The sequence below is a fragment of the Phaeoacremonium minimum genome, assembly GCF_000392275.1.
Source record: "Phaeoacremonium minimum UCRPA7 unplaced genomic scaffold PA7_03_scaffold_479, whole genome shotgun sequence".
NCBI classification, from domain to species: Eukaryota; Fungi; Ascomycota; class Sordariomycetes; order Togniniales; family Togniniaceae; genus Phaeoacremonium; species Phaeoacremonium minimum.
In genome coordinates, this window is record NW_006921381.1 from 78,050 (window position 1) to 96,073 (window position 18,024).

The 18,024-nt window shown below is 51.5% G+C and overlaps 5 protein-coding genes across 5 annotated transcripts; 2 read left to right on the plus strand and 3 right to left on the minus strand.

Annotated features, from left to right (window-relative positions):
* Positions 1–1,096: 1,096 nt before the first annotated feature.
* Positions 1,097–2,665, minus strand: UCRPA7_6514 (putative nuclear polyadenylated rna-binding protein nab2 protein; the record flags this gene model as incomplete). Its single annotated transcript, XM_007919051.1, has 3 exons — positions 1,097–1,879; positions 2,105–2,225; positions 2,280–2,665. The coding sequence occupies 3 exons, from the start codon at positions 2,663–2,665 to the stop codon at positions 1,097–1,099; spliced, it is 1,290 nt and encodes a 429-aa protein (XP_007917242.1).
* A 2,300-nt stretch (positions 2,666–4,965) lies between these two features.
* Positions 4,966–6,809, plus strand: UCRPA7_6515 (putative glycoside hydrolase family 20 protein; the record flags this gene model as incomplete). Its single annotated transcript, XM_007919052.1, has 4 exons — positions 4,966–4,979; positions 5,051–6,263; positions 6,314–6,725; positions 6,805–6,809. The coding sequence occupies 4 exons, from the start codon at positions 4,966–4,968 to the stop codon at positions 6,807–6,809; spliced, it is 1,644 nt and encodes a 547-aa protein (XP_007917243.1).
* A 1,912-nt stretch (positions 6,810–8,721) lies between these two features.
* Positions 8,722–10,460, plus strand: UCRPA7_6516 (putative cytochrome p450 52a5 protein; the record flags this gene model as incomplete). The annotated part of the gene is made up of 4 exons (XM_007919053.1): positions 8,722–8,887; positions 8,965–9,475; positions 9,539–9,626; positions 9,684–10,460. 4 exons carry the CDS (start codon positions 8,722–8,724, stop codon positions 10,458–10,460), a joined length of 1,542 nt encoding a protein of 513 aa, XP_007917244.1.
* A 693-nt stretch (positions 10,461–11,153) lies between these two features.
* Positions 11,154–12,687, minus strand: UCRPA7_6517 (putative aromatic amino acid aminotransferase protein; the record flags this gene model as incomplete). The annotated part of the gene is made up of 3 exons (XM_007919054.1): positions 11,154–11,411; positions 11,472–12,619; positions 12,669–12,687. The coding sequence occupies 3 exons, from the start codon at positions 12,685–12,687 to the stop codon at positions 11,154–11,156; spliced, it is 1,425 nt and encodes a 474-aa protein (XP_007917245.1).
* Positions 12,688–16,878: 4,191 nt separating this feature from the next.
* Positions 16,879–17,436, minus strand: UCRPA7_6518 (putative cupin domain protein; the record flags this gene model as incomplete). The annotated part of the gene is made up of 1 exon (XM_007919055.1): positions 16,879–17,436. One exon carries the CDS (start codon positions 17,434–17,436, stop codon positions 16,879–16,881), a length of 558 nt encoding a protein of 185 aa, XP_007917246.1.
* Positions 17,437–18,024: the final 588 nt, after the last annotated feature.

Sequence of the window (18,024 nt, forward strand, 5' to 3'; positions counted from 1 at the left end):
TCTGTATCTACCCAGCCGCCCAGTCTGTTATTGCTCTCGTATATCGTGATCTTCGCGGTGGGATAGAACTGGGTCAGGTAGTAGGCTGTCGTTAAGCCGGTAATGCCGCCTCCGAGAATCGCGAATTCTTTGCCAGGCTGTTGAGGCTGTAGCTGTGAAGCGAAGCTCGTCAAAGCTCTATTTCTTTCGAAATCTGATATTCTTCCGCCTTTAGATACTGATTGAGACCCTGAATGGCTCGCAATGGATCGGGAAAGTCTCAGTCGCCAGCTATCCGCAAGACATCTCCTGCAGGCATGCCGTCCACCTATCGTCCTCCACGCCCCCCATAGGGTCTGGGGTGTTGCGTTTGTAACCATCGCACGCACGCACTAGCCGTTGTAGGGGCCTAATTACATTATGCAGGCATGTCAGCTGATCTGTTTCGCGAGCTCTCAAGCCGTGGTGATTGTCCAGCTTCAAATTGTTTGAAAAGCTCAGACCATTGCAAGCCTTGAAAAAGTTAAGGTACCCCAGATTCGTGTGGGTCAGGGAACCATTCTGCTGGATCCTAGCATGCGCCCCGCCTAACTACCTAGGTACGTGGAGTCGTCATCGAAAGACGGTCACCCAGCTAAGCGGGCATCGATTTATAGGTAAATGGAGTTACATGATGGGAGGATGTTTTGCAACATTTCACGCATGACAGTCAAGTTTGAAGTTCAAAATTAGGAGACGGCAAAAAGCAGTGTATTCCGCCATCACAACAAAAGGTATATAGAGGCTTCTTGGCCTGCCCCATGGACGCACGCAACGTGCGTCATTTCAATCCTCCCAGTCTAAACGGCGTCCCTCTGCTCGGGATCGCATGCTATCCTCCAACGCCAAAACGATCACTTCCAGAAGGACTGGAAAGTCCTTAGTGACATATAGTACAGTCCATAGTTTTCACAGCAATCCCTTGACACCATCATCTCCCTCCCCCGCTAGATTTCCAAATGCCATTCCACGAAACCCCATTTCTGATGCATCACACCGGTATATCAGTATAATCAGCGGCTTCAAGCATCTCGTGGTAGTCGGTGGCGTCAATCTCCAGAGTGAAGGGACGTGGCTTCTAACCAACAACTTCCTGAACACCTGTGGGCTCCGTATCCGCAGCTCCTGGGATAACCACATCTTCCGCCGCGTTCTCGTCTGTAAACTTCCTTTCACTGATGTGTTTGGCCCCATCCGCCGTCCACACTTTGTCCTGGAAAGTGCCTTTCTGGCCTTCCTCGTGCTTGAATGTGCAATAACGGTTGGTGCAAGGGCGGAACTTGCACATGACTTTTGTGTGGGTGAATTCGCAGCCGGGAACACTGCAGTCACCACCGTTGCGGCATAGCGGCTTGCTCGGGTGTTTAAAGGGGCAGCGTGGGTTCTGGCAGTTTGGCCAGAACTTGCAATCCTGCTCATTCTGATGCGCAGCTTTGGTGGCCGGCGACGGGTGGCGTCCGACGCACTTTCGGTTCTTGCAGGCGGCGCCAAAGCCACAGACATCATGAACATCGACCGTTGTACCAGCCGGTGCTGCAGGCGACTGGTGGGCAAACTTGCAATCCTTGTTTGTGCAGTTCAGATTGTATTTGCAGACGGCATCGTCAGGGTTGAGGGCCTCGCGCTTAGCACCGCCCATCTCGACGTCGTCGCCTTCAGCTCCAGTCTCAGCTTTCGATGTGTCATTCGAATGTGAGCCATGGCCATTCTGATGGTGCCCGCCTCTTCGAAAGTTGCCGCGATGGGGATGTTGGACCCGATCTGAAAGAGGCTTGCCTCGACCTTGGTTGAATCCACCATTGTTCATGCCATTCTGCATCATGAGCTGCTGTTGCATTTGCGCCATCATCTCGGATTGTTGCTGGAGGAGTGTCATCATGTCCATGGGTTGCCCTGGCTGTCCAGGCATCATTCCCCAGTTCATGCCCCCAGGTCCTTGTGGTCCACCCATGTTGGCAATTCCGTGCGCTATGCTTGCAGCCCGACCATTTGCTGTGCGTGGTTGCCGACCGGCGCCCATTCTCGGTCCTGTTGGAGGTGTTCTTGAATGTGTGTTTATCCTTTCATTGCCACTGCCGCCACGTACCCGATGGAGCACAGAGTCATGCGACCGGTCCATCGCTCTGTTGATTTGTCCCATAATACGCTTTCCTTGGCCGCCGCGGTTGTTGTTGTTCGCGTTGCGCATTGCTTTGGGACCAGTAGGTCTGGATGATGTTAGCTCCTTATTCCCTGACATGACGCGTGGCATGGATACATACGCATTGAATTGTCCCTCATTTGCAGCGCTCATATCCATATCTTGATCTCCATCAACCGTTGTGGAGTCTTGAGACACCCCAGTCATACCATCGCCCTGCACATCGGTGGGATTGAGCTGGGCATTGATGATGTCGATTTGTTCGAATAGCCATCTCGAAAAATCTCTGGCGCCAGGATCATCGGATCCTAGGTTCAGTAGATCGCCGGACAACTCTGCTGCAATCTCGTCTTGGGTCTTGCCATTGACAAGCATCAGGATGATGTATTCCGACAAGGCGGAGTCGTCGCCGCCGCCTGAAGCCCAGCCGACCTCAACAAGCTTCGGTTGGATCACGGAATTGAGCGCTTCCGCCAGCGGCGAGTTGAGCGCGATCTCGACAGGCATCGTGAATGTGATTCTAGGAATGACAGAGATTTTGTTGCGCGAAGAAAAGAGATCGAGTGCGGTGGCGTCGAATGCGAAGCAAGGACCGCGACAGGTGGGACGCGACTGTTAAGGCTCGGCGTTTCTAGGTGGCAAAAGTGCGGCTTTCCCACGACAAAGGTTGTATTGTCTCAGAGAACTAAGGGATTGTCCGTCGAACAGAGGACACCTCGCAGTCGCAATAAAGGGCTTTTCGTACGGCTCTCCGACGCTTGGAGAAAGGTGACGAAGGTGCAAGCAGGCAATGGAAGGATGGTTGTCAGCTAGGTAATTTTGCTGGAGTAACCGGATCTAAACTGAGGTCACGTGCAATCTTTGATGATGACAAAGCCGTCTCGGACTTGGTGGCATTAGCATCCAGCTGCCACCATCTGTAACTATCCTCCGCCAGGGTAATACACCTTGATTCTTGGAGGGTGCAGATACTAATTGTTGAAGAGTCGTGATACTTCAAAACATTGAACGTTCTGTCTATTACAATAAGTCTATCAACTTCTATAAAGATAGTGATTCCTTGTTGATGAGTGCAAATGATACCCTTGCTGACCTAGTGTTTACTAGGCGGAGGAGTATCTCGGCACTAACTCGTGGAGAGAGGTTATTAAATGAAAAGAAATATAAACTCTAGAAGCCCAACTGCTGCATTGATGCACATGATTTCTCGAAAACATATTTATCGTGGATGGGTCACTGTTCCTCCTCACGTTTCATTGTCATCGCCTCCACACTTGACTACTACAGTCTCCAGAACTATTTTCGGTGTCGTAGCATTTTTGGCTCGAGTACGCAACAAGGCTGGAAAATTACCAACTGGCGAACAACCTACTTCTATCTACTGTCATAAAGTATAATACGGCACAGTGAAGTTATATCTCATCATCTTTCCAACTTTTGGCTAGCTGCGGAAGATCAAAAGCCGCGAAAAGCAACTGTACAAGATAGTAACACTACGGTACCCACCAACAGCGCATTCTGGAGTAAACTGGTGCTGTCCCTTATGCTGTCTTGATCGGCGTTGCTCTTATTGGTTGGTTGCCAGTCCAATTTTGTGTACTTAATGATGCCATGCATTGATATGCCGACGACCTCACATTAATTATTACGACAATGACCAAATGCCATAACCTTTATACGTCTCTCAGTCGGTGCTTCTGATTGCCATCCGGCCTTGCTGTTGTTTCCTTTCGCGGGGATCGGCTCGCATGTACGCTCTGCCAGGCAACATAATAGCCTGATGCAGGGCAACAATCAGCGGCGATCCGATCCAATTCCGTTCCTGTTTGCGGCTGTCTCGCTAGACCGTAACCCCTCGGGACTGCGTGACACACCGCGCAGGCAGCATCATCTCGTCTTCAGCCGGTCATGTTCCTTGCTTCACGGTGGCTCTAGCTACCACTCTCTCTGATCAACTACTCTAGCAAATAAGCTCATTGGTCTGGCTTCTCGCTGCGACTGTGTCATTGCTTCGGCCATAAATCTCCGCTCCCACACCTCAACTCCCATCTCGGCGCGGAGCTATCAGCATGATAACGTGCCTCTTATGGCCTGCCTTGCCTGCTTGAGCCTGCAGATAAAGGTTAGATTGCCCATATGTCAAGCTTCTTCTATGAGACTACAAGGCTCAAGGTAGTGCCCGATACTCGAAATCCTCCTTATTGATAAAGCCTTCCGCAGCTCGTTTTGTTTGGACCGAGTCTGCGATCTCAGTTGATATTATCTCTACTGAGGCTTTTGGGTCTTTCATCCGGGGCTTGCACACACTCGCTAACACCCGCACTGATTGCCGTAACGTTGCGCGGGAGCGCGAGAGAGCCCCTCCCCCAAAGGTTGGATCACTTTGCAGCTCATGCGACGCGGCTTGGGAGCTCTGGCCCATTTCCTCCATAGCTGTACTTCGAAAATCGGGCCAATTCAACGATCTTGTCGGCTGGAGCTGCCCAGTTCTACTGGTTCGTTTAATATCTGAAGTCTGGCCCAGTCCAGAGTGTCAAGGGCTTGACTTAAGTGTCCAAGGAGGAAGTACGACGGGATATTACATGGTATATTCAACAAAGATACCCAACCCAGCTCTACATAAGGCCCAAATCCCCTCAGTGGCTGCCAATTGATTGATTGGGGACGCAGCTGGTTTGCTGCCTCTGTCAATTCCATCTCACAGCCGTTGACCAAAGCAGTCAACATGATCCTCAGGCTTGTGCTCTCCTTTCTCCTCAGTCTAAGCTCCGTCTCTGCCATTTGGCCCATCCCGCAGAGCTACACCAATGGTTCCTCGGTGGTATTTATAAATCAGAACGTCGAGGTGACCTATAATGGAGGATTTGTATGCTGGTCTTCTTCTCCTGACAGTCCCTGCCCTGATGACGGCGTGAATACTAAGAATGATCTCAACTTACAGCTCCCTTATACGTATGGCTATGAGCCGTTCAAATTTGACAGCAAGCAGATTGTCCAGGCCGGTGTCTCACGTGCACTAAGTTCCATCTTTCACACGAACTTTGTGCCTTGGAAGCTCCATAAGAAAGGCTCGGATTACGAGCCAAACGTCCACGGGAAGATAAATTGGCTCAAGTCCCTCGCGATCACCCAGACGGGTAAGGACACGACTTTCAAGCCGGCAGATGGGCAGGTGGTGGACGAGTCCTACAACCTGACGCTCAGCAAGGATGGCAAGGCTAAGCTGACCGCAGTCTCGTCAATTGGAGTACTGAGAGGCTTGGAGACGTTCACCCAGCTATTCTACAAGCACTCTGCCGGGCCGTTCTGGTATACCCCATATGCGCCGGTTGCAATTGAAGATGCTCCCAGGTTCTCTCACCGTGGCGTGCTCCTAGACGTTGCAAGAAACTTCTACTCTGTTGATGACATTACAAGCACAATCGACGTTATGGCCTGGAACAAAATGAACAAGCTACATATCCATGTCACGGACTCCCAGTCGTGGCCTCTCGAGATCCCCGCTTTCCCAGACCTGGCAAAGAAGGGCGCGTACAGACCGGACTTGGTCTACAGCCCTGCCGACGTGAAATACATTCAAGAGTATGGAATCCACCGTGGCGTGGAAGTGTACCTTGAGATTGATATGCCTGGTCATATCGGATCCGTGGCTTGGTCGAAACCCGAGCTGATTGTTGCATACGACGGCTTTCCATACTACTGGTGGTGCGCTGAGCCACCTTGCGGAGCCTTCAAACTCAACGACACGGCGGTCGATGCCTTCCTCGAAAAGTTGTTTGATGACCTGCTCCCTAGAGTCGCGCCATACACAGCATACTTCCACACTGGTGGCGATGAGCTCAATGCCAACGACTCGATGCTAGATCCCGGCGTCAGGTCAAATGCCACAGAAGTTCTCCAGCCTCTGCTTCAGAAATTCATTGACGCCCAGCATTCACGTGTGCGGAAGCACGGCCTTGTGCCAATGGTTTGGGAGGAGATACCTATCGATTGGAACGTGACGATCGGCAAGGATACTGTTGTCCAAGCTTGGTTGAGTGATTCCTCTGTCAAGGCTATCACCAGCAAGGGCAACAAGGTCATTGACAGCAATTATAACTTCTGGGTAGGTGCAACTGACAAACATGAGTGCTTGAGTTATTGACTGATCAATAGTACCTTGACTGCGGTCGCGGAGAATGGCTTAATTTCGACAACGGCCTGGCCTGGGATACCTTCTTCCCCTTTGACGACTGGTGCGGGCCGCTAAAGAATTGGCGACTGATCTACAGCCACGATCCGGTAGCCGGCCTGACCGACGAGGAGGCGAAGCTCGTGCTCGGCGGCGAGGTTGCGGTCTGGAGCGAGACCATCGACCCGGAGAACCTCGAGACTATCCTCTGGCCGCGAGGCAGCGCCGCCGGCGAGGTCCTATGGAGTGGACGGACGGATGCCTCCGGCCAAAATCGCAGCCAGCTGACGGCGGCGCCGCGCCTCAACGAGTGGAGGGAGCGACTGGTTGCTCGAGGCATCCGTGCGAGCCCTGTCCAGATGACATTCTGTTTGCAAGCCGAGAACGCAGTAGAATGTTCGTATCCAATGTGAAATGCCGCCGCAGATATGAAATAAAGTAAAGGCCGTACTTCTTGTACATACTCCTCTACCAGGGTAATAAACGTTAATTTTCGAAGGGTGAAGATACTCAATGTTGAGAGTCGCAATACTCATCAAGATCTCGAAGGTCCTGTTTATTACTATGGGTCTATTAACTTCTATGAAGGTAGTGACCTCTTATTGAGGAGGTAGTGATAGTTACCCTTGCCGAATAAACGTTTGTTACCATGGCGGAGGAGTTCTTTGAGCTACTCGTCATGACAGGATATGAGAATTAATGCATGTGCGTCCCGCCCGGGATGTTGGCCAATTGCGAAAGCAGACTCTATCATATGTTTCGAAAATCGCTAATAAAAGGCAGAATAAGTCATGGAAACTGGTGACATGTGGCAATTACAATCATCATGTGGGTTCCTGCCCAGACCTCTCCTGCATTGTGCGAATGTTTCGAAGCTGAAGAGGCGAAGGTTTAATTCAGGGGTAGAGCGGAGGCTGATCCTCTCTTTCCTGCTCCGTCGGTGTGATAATCAAGCCTACCAGCCGTGTGGAATTCCTATGCTATTTAAACTCTGACTAGACTTATATACGCATGAAGTGTGGGCTCAAGCAAATCCGGGGTAACATAAGTCGTTTCTTACGACTGGGTAGATGCATCACAACACCTAGAGCAGGTGACGTTTCTTGCATTGGCTTCCGTGCGGGGAAGCAAGTATCTCGCACAGAGTGCCGACCAACATGTGAAAAGGGACCGCTCAGCCAATCTCAGTTGTAAAGATGTAATGGGCCGTACTTTTAAAGATGTTGATCATTTGTTGGCCGGTTGGGTTGTATAATTCTAGTGCCGATCTACTATTTTAACGTTCAATATAAGGAATGCTAAATTGTAGGTCAAAGCAAAGTGTTGACATTCGAGGCCTAAATACCAGTAACTCAGAAACTCAACAAACACGACGCTGCCATATTATCTAAGGGCAATACATATATCAAATAGAATCAAAAGACAATGATAATTCAAAAACACATTTCTGGGATATCATCGTAGATCCCATGTCACACATCCTCGCGATCTCAGAAACTGAGCAAATTTCCCCGCCTTGTGGGCCTCGGTACTGTCAATATGAGGCGCAAGCGAGCGCGGAACGAACCCGAAGTCACTGGAGCCCCAAGTCTTTTAGCGAGGCAAGATACGATATGAGCTGCCTATACAGTACGTAGATTCGTCGTTTAGAGAACGAACTAACTTCTGTGGTCTGGTGGGGAGTGGTCCAAAGGAGCATCGGCACAATTGTATTGTGCAAGACTTCGGTGCTCGGTGAGTCGCTTAAGCAAGCAACAAACAACCCGGTCCGGGGCCTAGCTGCCGGTGTGCTTGGCTCTACCCTCCATGCCAATAGGCAATGAGGTAATAATTGGCCCCTTTCTCTGTGAAACTGGTCCACACTTGTTGGTTAGCCATGAGGGGAAAGAAGAAGAAGTGGAAACATGGGGAGGAAGATGGAAGGAAATACGGCCAGCAAGCACCCACCCCGGAACAGCGTGATGCGGCAAACGTACATGGAGTAGACCGTTTCCAACAGATCCGACGGCCGTAGCAGGTAATGTGATAGTGTGATACTACCAACTATGCCATCCATAAAGGTCAGGTTCACCCCAACTACCAGCCGCGCGTATCCATGCGGACTTGGCTAGCCTCTTCGTGATACCAAATATTCCTCTTCAAGGTGGCTCTGTACTCTTCCACGGCAGATCTGATTCAAACCTTGAGCAACAACACTCCAAGCATTTGCACTCTACGCGGTTGTAACCCGAAGCCTTGCAGGTCCATTCCACTTGGCGCGGACTTACAGCGTCAGCTATTTCGATATATCCTGTTGAACACCACAAACGACCCCGAACCCAATCTCAAATCTTAGATTGAAGTAGACGGAGCCTGTTTTCTCAATTAACTTGGCCCAGCTGAACACTCCAACATGGCTCTGGTCGAGGAGACTATGGAGCATTTCTCCGTCGGGAACGCCTTGCTATTCCTGATTTTGGGGTTTGTCCTATACCAGGTTTGCAAGAGAATTGATGAAATCATTCGCATGCGACGACTAGGCGTGAGAGGTCCCAGAATACCCAACAAGCTACCCTTTGGTAAGACTTGCCGTCCTCGCCAATGCCCGAAGGTGACATCCTCATATACGAGGATACCAACTAACACAACTACCTAGGCCTCGATCTTGCCCGCAAGACTATCCGCGCAACTATGGAGCACAAGAATTTGGAAATATGGAGGAGCCTGTTTGATATGTGCAAGTCATGGACGGTAGAAACCCGGGTTGTGAACCGCCGAATATTATTCACGGCCGACCCGGACAATATCAAGGCCCTATTGGCAACACAATTCGGCGACTATGGGAAGGGGAAGCCCTTCCACGAGGAGTGGGAACCGTTTTTGGGTGACAGTATCTTTGCTACGGACGGAGATATCTGGCACTATAGCCGACAACTCATTCGACCACAGTTCACCAAGGACCGTGTAAGCGACCTGCACTGTTTCGAGAACCACATCCAGACTTTGTTCAAATGTATGGCGAACGGCGGTGCTCTCGATGGTGAAGATCAGGAAATCAACATGGCGAGTGTGAATGGCAGAGTCATGGACATCAGCGATCTCTTCTTCCGTATGACCTTGGACGTTGCCACTGATTTCCTGCTCGGTAAGGACGTCAAGTCTTTAACGTAAGTCATCCCAAGCCATGACACTTGTCGTATTCCCATAACTAAGCTAACACACTGGCTCAGCACCCACCAGCAAGAATTCGCAGAGGCGTTTGGTGAAGTTCAGCGAGTTCAGAATCTCATCACCAGAGCCGGACCACTAAATCGGCTGGTGCCTCGAGGATCATATCGTCGGGGGTTGAAGGTCATCAACACCTTTGTCAATCAGTATGTCGAGCGCGCACTTCGGCTCAGCCCTGAAGAGCTCGCAACAAGGACAAAGTCAGATATGGGATATACATTCTTGCACGAGCTCGCCTCCTTCACCCGCGATCGCAAGGTGCTGCGGGATCAATTGGTAGCTGTTCTCCTTGCAGGCCGCGACACTACCGCAGGCACCTTATCATGGACCATCTATGAACTAGGTCGCCATCCCGAGGCCGTGAGAAAGCTGCGTGACGAAATCACCTCCGTAGTCGGCCTCGAACGCACGCCGACATACGCAGACCTGAAGAGCATGAAGTACCTCCAAAATGTGATGAACGAGACACTGCGTCTCTATCCCTCCGTCCCATTCAACGTGCGCTTGGCCTTGAAAGATACAACACTTCCACACGGAGGAGGCCCAGATGGCAGTTTGCCGATGCCCGTGCTCAAGGACACACCAGTCGGCTACTCAACCCTCCTGATGCAGCGCCGCTCCGATCTGTATCCTCCCATCAGCGAGACCTTCGCCGATCCACAGATGTTCTCACCAGACCGGTGGTTTCACTGGCAGCCGAAACCATGGCAATATATCCCATTCAACGGAGGCCCGCGCATCTGCATCGGGCAGCAATTTGCGCTCACAGAAATGGGTTACGTCCTCGTGCGCATGTTCCAGCGTTTTGAGCGCGTTGTGAGCTACATGGACGATATCGACGGCGGCCATCCAACGCTTAAGGCGGAGATCGTGCTTCAGCCTGGTGATGGTGTTAAAGTTGCTTTTTGGGAGGCAAAGAAATAAAGTCCTGACGATACCAGGTGCAAAGATGTCTTTTATGTATTTGATGCGTACCAATTTTGTACGGTAATGATGAATGATGACCTCTCCCATTCAAATTCAAGCACGAAAGCAGATTGAATAGCAGGAGCATAATGGAAAGATAATGAGATGGCTTAAGGACGTCGTGGGATTTAAGTGCTTATGCTTATTGGCACGCGGCGGCAGTCCAAGCGATGAAGTGGACCATCATTCCCGTTTGAAACTCCCAAAAATCTCACTACCTACTTGCTGTCTCTTTCATTTCCTAAAAAGATCATCCTGGGCACCTGAATAGTCATTGATTGGCTGCAAGTCTGAGGCGCGGAGTTAACATACGCTGCATGATAGCTGTGCCTTGGCCTACTGCAATTTCTGTTCCAGGCATTTCTTACATCTTATAAGACTGAAGCGATCGTCATGACAAATCGTTTCCTTTCAAGAGATAAAAAGATCATTTGATTTCAAGACGCTAAGCCAGGGTTAAGGGTCAAGGAGGAGTGTGACGAATCATCGACGAAGCCCGCATCCAAATGTACAATATGTACCCATTAGTCTGATGAATTCATTATATGACTACCTCGTCAGTGGTTCATACCCAGTATGTAAGCAACTATTTCTATCAATTGATCCATGCGAACTCCGGTAACGCAAAAGTATGCTAGTCCACAAACTCATTCAGTTGATCTTGTAGCTTTCTCGAACCGCCTCGCCAAACCTTTGGATGGCCTCCTTCATCTTGTCGGGTGTTGCAGCTGCAAAGGTCGCGCGGAAGAATAATCCGGTGGGAGCCTTGCCCTCTTCCGGTATGAACCAGGACCCTCTGGCCACAAGCACCCCCTTTTCGATACACAGGTCGAAAATCTCCTCTTCAATCTCGAGTATACTACGACGGCCCGCTTGAGGATGTCGCTCGTAGTCAACGTTCAACCAGTGCTGAAAGATGGGTTAGTTGAAGCCTCATGACGGAAAGCCGTGTTAAGGGGCAATACTTACAAACATGCCTGCAACTGGGGGAGTCCAGCTCACGACGTCCGGCAAGAAATCCTCACATGCGGCTAGCATCACATTCCTCCTTTGCGTATACTCCAGACGCAAGTTCATCAACCATCGCAGGTACCCCTCGTGACCCCACTTCTCATCGAGCATCTTGTAAAGTATAACTTGGGAAATACCGCTGGGGCCTTGGCTAGCCACCTCGGCATGCCTTATATAACGCTCCACGATTTGCTCTGATGCGGTTATCCAGCCAAAGCGGGAGCCTGGAACGACCACCTTCGAAAACGAATCCATCCGCATCACTCTTCCGTCAACATCGATGCTCAGAAGAGACGGAATGAGTGCGTCCAAGAACTCCTCCACGGAAGCAGGTGGCGGCACATCAGGAGCATCGCGCCCGGTGTAGGGTTGCATTTGCAGGAAGTAGTACGGCTCATCCTCTAGGATATAGATATCGTGCTTCTGACAGACTTCGTAAATGGCTTTCCTTCGCTCGACGCCCTGCGTCGCGCCCGTCGGGTTCTGACCCGAGGGCACGGTGTACAGCACATGCGGTTTTCGTGCTCCTCGCTCACTCTCATCCCAATTGCTTAGGATCTCATCCATGCTCTCTGGACGAAGACCCTGTTCATCCAACGCCACTCCAAACACCTTCACTCCGAGTGGAGCTGCCGTCTCCAGGGCAGTGGAAAAGCTGTACTCCTCTGTGAGGATGGAGTCGCCACGCTGCCTGTCGCAAAACATGCGCAGAGCCTGTTCCAGGGCGCCGGTACTGCCTACCGTCAGGGCTGTCCGCCAGTCCGCATACGGCGGGTTGCAGACGAGCTCGGTGTGTTCGGTGACGAAGCGCATCATCTGCGCAGAGCCATTGGCCTGACCATAATTGAGCGCAATTGAGAGGTCGTAGACGCCGTCATTCGTCTCGACGTCATACTTGCCTATCGTGACTGTCTCGCCCGAGACGCGGGTCGCCTCCTCGCTGAAGTCGGGCGAGACGGGGATCTTCATGCTGATAGACTCTATGGGGAAGTTCTCCGCGCAGGGGAGCCCGCCGCCGAGGGAGATCATGCCTGGCTTCTTCAGGTACTTTGCTGCTTGTTTGAGAATGCATGGCTGTCTTGACAAACTCTCAGCGCTGAGGTGATCTTTGACGAGTTAGTATTGGCGAGATCATGGGTTTCATTCCGCACTTACTATCCCATCTTTTTGCCATTGGCTTTCCAGTGACCTTGGACAACGCATTAAATACCATTCTACGTACCCTCTGGGTCGATTACTCACAGGTGCTTTGAACATATCACTGTCCGAATAAGCTGCCGTCCCAGCAACGAGCTTGCCGGCCGCAGCCCTCCTCTTGAGAATGTCATTGATCGTAATCGCACCCCTTGGTTTCTTGGTCGGTATGGGCTCTGCATCAGGAAGCTTCGCAGCGGTGCCAAGAGCCTCAGAATAGCGCCTCGCGGCGCCGTGGATGAAGCGTCCGCTCCGGGACCCGGCCTGCGACCGGCATGACGCCGAGGTCGGGGCAAGCGTCCGGAGCGAGCTCAGGACGGTGCGGCGGACCATTGTGCGCCTGTTCAGGATGTAGTTGTCCCCTTGTGGTTACGAGCTGTTGAAGATGCCTATGACGGGATCATGAAGAAGGGATACTTGACTTTCCTGAGAATTAGGGGTCTTGCAAGGTCTCGATACAAGGTTAATGAAATATTATCTAGTCACAATCAATACATGTAAGTCAAAAGATAAGAAGGGCGATAGCGGTCCACATCGTGGAGACGGCGGGGCACGCCGTAGCTAGCCGCCAGTACCCAATCCCGGTGTGTGACAATGTCCGTTCATGCTTTCTCTCCCGCCAGGTGACTCCAGACATTCCATTCAGAGTACGTAATTAGGGTCAACAAAGACAAAGGGTTGACTAATTGTTCGGTACGAGCTGCGCAACCGAACGAAACAGACCTAAGATCATTGGTTGTCAAGCAAGGCCAGAGGAGGCTTGAAATTACGTATGTCAGAATTCATCACTGGATTGGGATACGGTGTAAAGAGAGAAACAATGAGAAAACATTGACTATGTTTGTCTAAGCTGAGTTGTATGCAGGTAATTATATACCCATGCTGTGAAACTGAGAGGTATCAACTGTCGACTTGGCTCGTGTAATGGAGACCTTCTGCGAATCGACTCAATGACTGACGTTTATGAACAACTCCGCTGTAAGCCAGAAAAGGCCAAATCGAAAACAGCACGCTTGAAAATCACACTGCCCGTCAAACTCCATATAATATGCCTATATGAAAGACGTCATGAATAGCAATACTAGAAAATGTTGTCCTTTCAACAGGCTCCCTATCTTCTCCTACTTCTTAGGCAATGATGTCGTTATGCTTCAGTAGCCAAAGCTATCGTGTTGATGCACCGGGCATCTTCCGGGGTGGTTGACAAACCATGCCGAAATGCAAGACCTGTGAAACCGGCATAGACACTCAAGACGTGCCATGGGCACTCCGACTTCGAACTCTTCAAGACAGATCGTGCACTCTGCACTGTCCACGCAGTCTTTCTCTGTCGCCAGATATGGGAACATGCCTGTACGTCGAGGTGGAACGGGTGGCGTGGGACTCTGGCCAGGCTCTGCGCTGCTTGATTCTCCGCCAGTCGGAACACTGCCGTATGTGCTGTGAGCCGTGATGCAAATGGTTATGTGTGCTTCACGTAATGACTCAAAGTTGGGTAGGTTCCGTGGTGGTAGCTCACGGTGACAGACAGGACATTCGTCTTCCTCGGCAATCTGTGGTGGTGCAGGAGGTAACGGCCGCCTCTGTGCGGCTGATGAGGGTCCAACATCGAGAAGTGACCGATGCCTAGATGTCATTCCAGGATGAACATTGGACGAAGAGGCGTACGGATGATAGGTTGGTGGTGTGCCGGTTAGAATGCGGTTTTGTGTGGATTGGAAACTGCGGCTACTGGAGGATATGCGGTTGCCCTCACCCGAATGCTGAATCTCTTGTCAGTGTTCTGTCAAAATTTACATGCAGGAAGAGACATACCATTGTAACGCTCCTGTTCCTAGCGTAAGGGTCGTTTCCAGGAGGCGCAAAGTAGGAACTAAAACGGCTGGCAGGAACCGCATTAGGAAAACCTCCGCCGAGGCTGCTCTGGGACCGAACATGGCTTCTGGCTGTGGGCGCTGGCGTATCCTGACTCTGCTGTGGCGGAGCTGTGTTCGGGTCCGGGACGCAAGGATTGCACAATCTAACTCGCTCTCCTCCGCCGAGGCTGCTGAAGTCCGCATAGCCTCCTTCGCCACTAATGAGAGAAGACGGATATCTCTGTAAGCCAGGTCGCGGTGCTCCTGGCGGTGTAACAATATATTGGTATGGTATGGTGATTCTATGTGGTGAACATGAGTTGCAGACCACCCTCCCACATTTCCTGAGAAGATATCAGTATTGCCGTAGCTCGAGTATGCCATCCACCCCGTAACTACATACCTGCAATGATGTTTTCTCACAAATATGCTGAATTGAGTGTGGCATATTGGGCAGAATGTTACTTCGGCATCCGGCTGCCAACGCGGTAGTACAATATCCGGGCTGTCTCCCGCTCTTCGAGAGCTAGTTCCTGATGTCTGCGTGCCAGCTGCGGACGCTCTCCTCTCACTCGGTATTGGCGGTAGTGGTGGCTCTGGGCGCCGAGACGTGCTCGAGTCCCTTGACTGTGCTTCCTGTGTAGGAATAGCAGTTAGAGCCGCTGAGCTCGAGGCACGATCTTCACCGTTGTCGCCATCGAGCTCTACGGTCGAGGTACCGTCTCGATAGATCGGTATAGGCTGAGATGGAGTATCAAGCGGGCTAGATGTAAGATCGATTACTTCTGGTAATGTTCTTGGCTCTTGCAAAGACGGCGGCTCGTTGGTAGCACCACTTTCTGCAGTCGGAGTATCGTCTGCTCGTAAATCGAGGGCTTCTCGAAGAGTCAGATTGCCAGAAGCAGGACTGGCAGCATCTACGGATGAGCTAGATCCTGCTGCTGACGGCTCTGGAGACTCTGCCTCCATATCTGATGGCTCTTGCATGTCTTCGTCTTCGCTCTCGCTCAGAGGAGAAACATCCTGGCCTGGCCTGTTCTCTACTCTGCCTGACCCTTCGTCATCTGATAGCCGCCTATCCACTACATGTGAAGGACAATCGAAGTAGCGCGAGCACTCTTGATCGTGGTATTCGGCAGTGCGCCATCGACAGACTGCACTTCTCGGGGCAGACTCGTTGCTGCTATCAAAAGAGCTGCCCGACACGGAATCGCTGAGGTCTATCGGCTGTGAGGCTGACCCTCCGGCATCAGGACTTGCCATCCTGAGACATCGGTGGCGGGGCTTGGGAGTATCGAGCAAAGAGGTCGAAACTGGAGAATGTCGATGGAAAGAGCGGAGCGGCAATCGGATACAGCGTGCTATGCCGATGGAATGCTTTATAAGCCAACGTCTGCCAGACTCTTGGAAGAGGCTGATGATTAAAAGGGTCAGTTGTTATCAGGTCCGAGCCAACGGATAATGTTTGGTGTTGTTGGAGGCAGCTGATTACGGAATGACTATCCGCCGAGGAAATGGACGTTCAGATCGTTGGTTTGATGACGGTACTCACAGGTTACAGTAATGGACTGCTCGTATCTTGAACGCCTCGAGGTTCTACAGCCTTCTCCGGAGGCGAGGTTGTCCTCCCAGTCAGACTATCGAGTCACCGTAAAAGTGATAAGTGTTCTAGATACCGAGGGGCAACGCCGGGACACGCGACCGACACTTCAGGCGGCCCTACCCTCCAGACCGTACATGTACAGACCACTAAGACACCCTAGACCTGGTCACTAAGGCAAGGCAAGGTTGATCCACCAGCGCCCCCATTTCTAGGCATATTCACAACGCTTATCGCTCTTATCGCCATCCTGAGGTCACTGTGCGTCAATGCTGCTAGGCCTGTCTCGGCGGACTTTCCGGGCCAGGCCGAATCCACGATCCACTGCTTGATCCCCTAAAAGACGCTTGACCAGAACCGCCTATTCCATTCTTCCTGCCAGCATTTTATCTGACCTCCAAGTATTTCAAGTCTCTATGAATACGTGCACTCCCACGGCACGACCTTTTTCTTTATATATACGGGTCAAGTGGACGCTCGTGATAATTACATAGTTATTTGTAGGCTTGATGTATCAACCCTCAGTTGATGAGAGCCGCCACTAATACCTAGGTACCCCGAACACTGACGGTTGCGCTCTCTGAACAATGCATCATCTCATGAGATTTATTACGATGCTCAGGACATGTACTTTTCATCAAGGGACGAGTCTGACGAGTCTAAATTGGACATCTTGGTTCTCTATTAATTGGAACAAGCATGATATGTTCTAATCCTAGTTTCCTGATGGCTTCACTCCTTCCATCCCCTTCCCATAGTCTTCGCCGAGCTTCTTCCCGCCAACCTCTAGGGGCTGCGCTTCTTGCAGCACATAGAGCATCCTCGCCCATTCGGTCTGGCTCTTGTTGCGCCAGGCGTGCATGGTGCCTCTCTGGATGCTGACGTCTCCTCTCCTCATCAGCCTGATCTCGCCCGAATCCAGCACCAGCTCGATCTCGCCCTCGAGCACCACGCCATAGTCTAGTGACACCGTTCGATGCATTGGGCTTTCGCCGCCGGGCCGCAGGTCGACAATTCGCAGCACTGTGCCTCCGGGGACGACGACGCCGGGGTTCTTCTCGAGGTACCGGGAGTAGACGCTGATGTCTGCTCCTCTGCTCATCTCAACCGGATACTGGGAGGTGGTGTAGCCCAGATAGAACTTGTCGCCATTGCCGGGATCGGTCGCCGGAAGAGGCTCTGGTATCGTTGTGCTGAAGACGGCCTGCCCTTTCTCATCATGGTCGGTAATGAACCGATTGGGCGGAGTGAGCCCCGGTGCCTGGCCTGCCATTGTTTTGATAAGTTGTGTGTAAGTGCCCAATATCTGTATTGGACTGCGCAGTGTACTGGTTGCCGCGAGTAAAAGGGGTAGCTGAGGAGGAGGCTCTTGCGCCTTTCAAGATCTCCCTTTCACTTTGTGATATTGCACATGCTCCGATACTGCTGCATCCCCGCACCCCTCCCTCTCAGAAGCCGCAATTGCCGGTCCGGATGAGCCTTTGTCGGCCTCTTTAGTGCCAGCCGGCCGTTGCTACAGAGTCGTCCTCACGCGGGAAGTGGAGGGGAATGGCGTCGGGCGGCGGGGCCGGCTGCGTTGCCCATTTCCACGCCGAAGCAAACCAAGTGGATGGCTGCAACAGCTCCAGTAGCCCCTGGCACGGCACACCTTGGATGATCATCTCGATATCGTGCTGTGTGAGATGCGTTTCAGATTTTCTTGAGATACCGTAGCATTGAAGAGATGAGAAAAGTGAAAGGAGCATTTTATGGCCATATTACTATCAAATTTAGTAGCAGCTTCTCGCAAATCGTCGGAATGGCTGCCTTTGGGGCTGTGTTCCCAGCCGTTTCTGATTCTGACATGAGATTTGACCCCAAA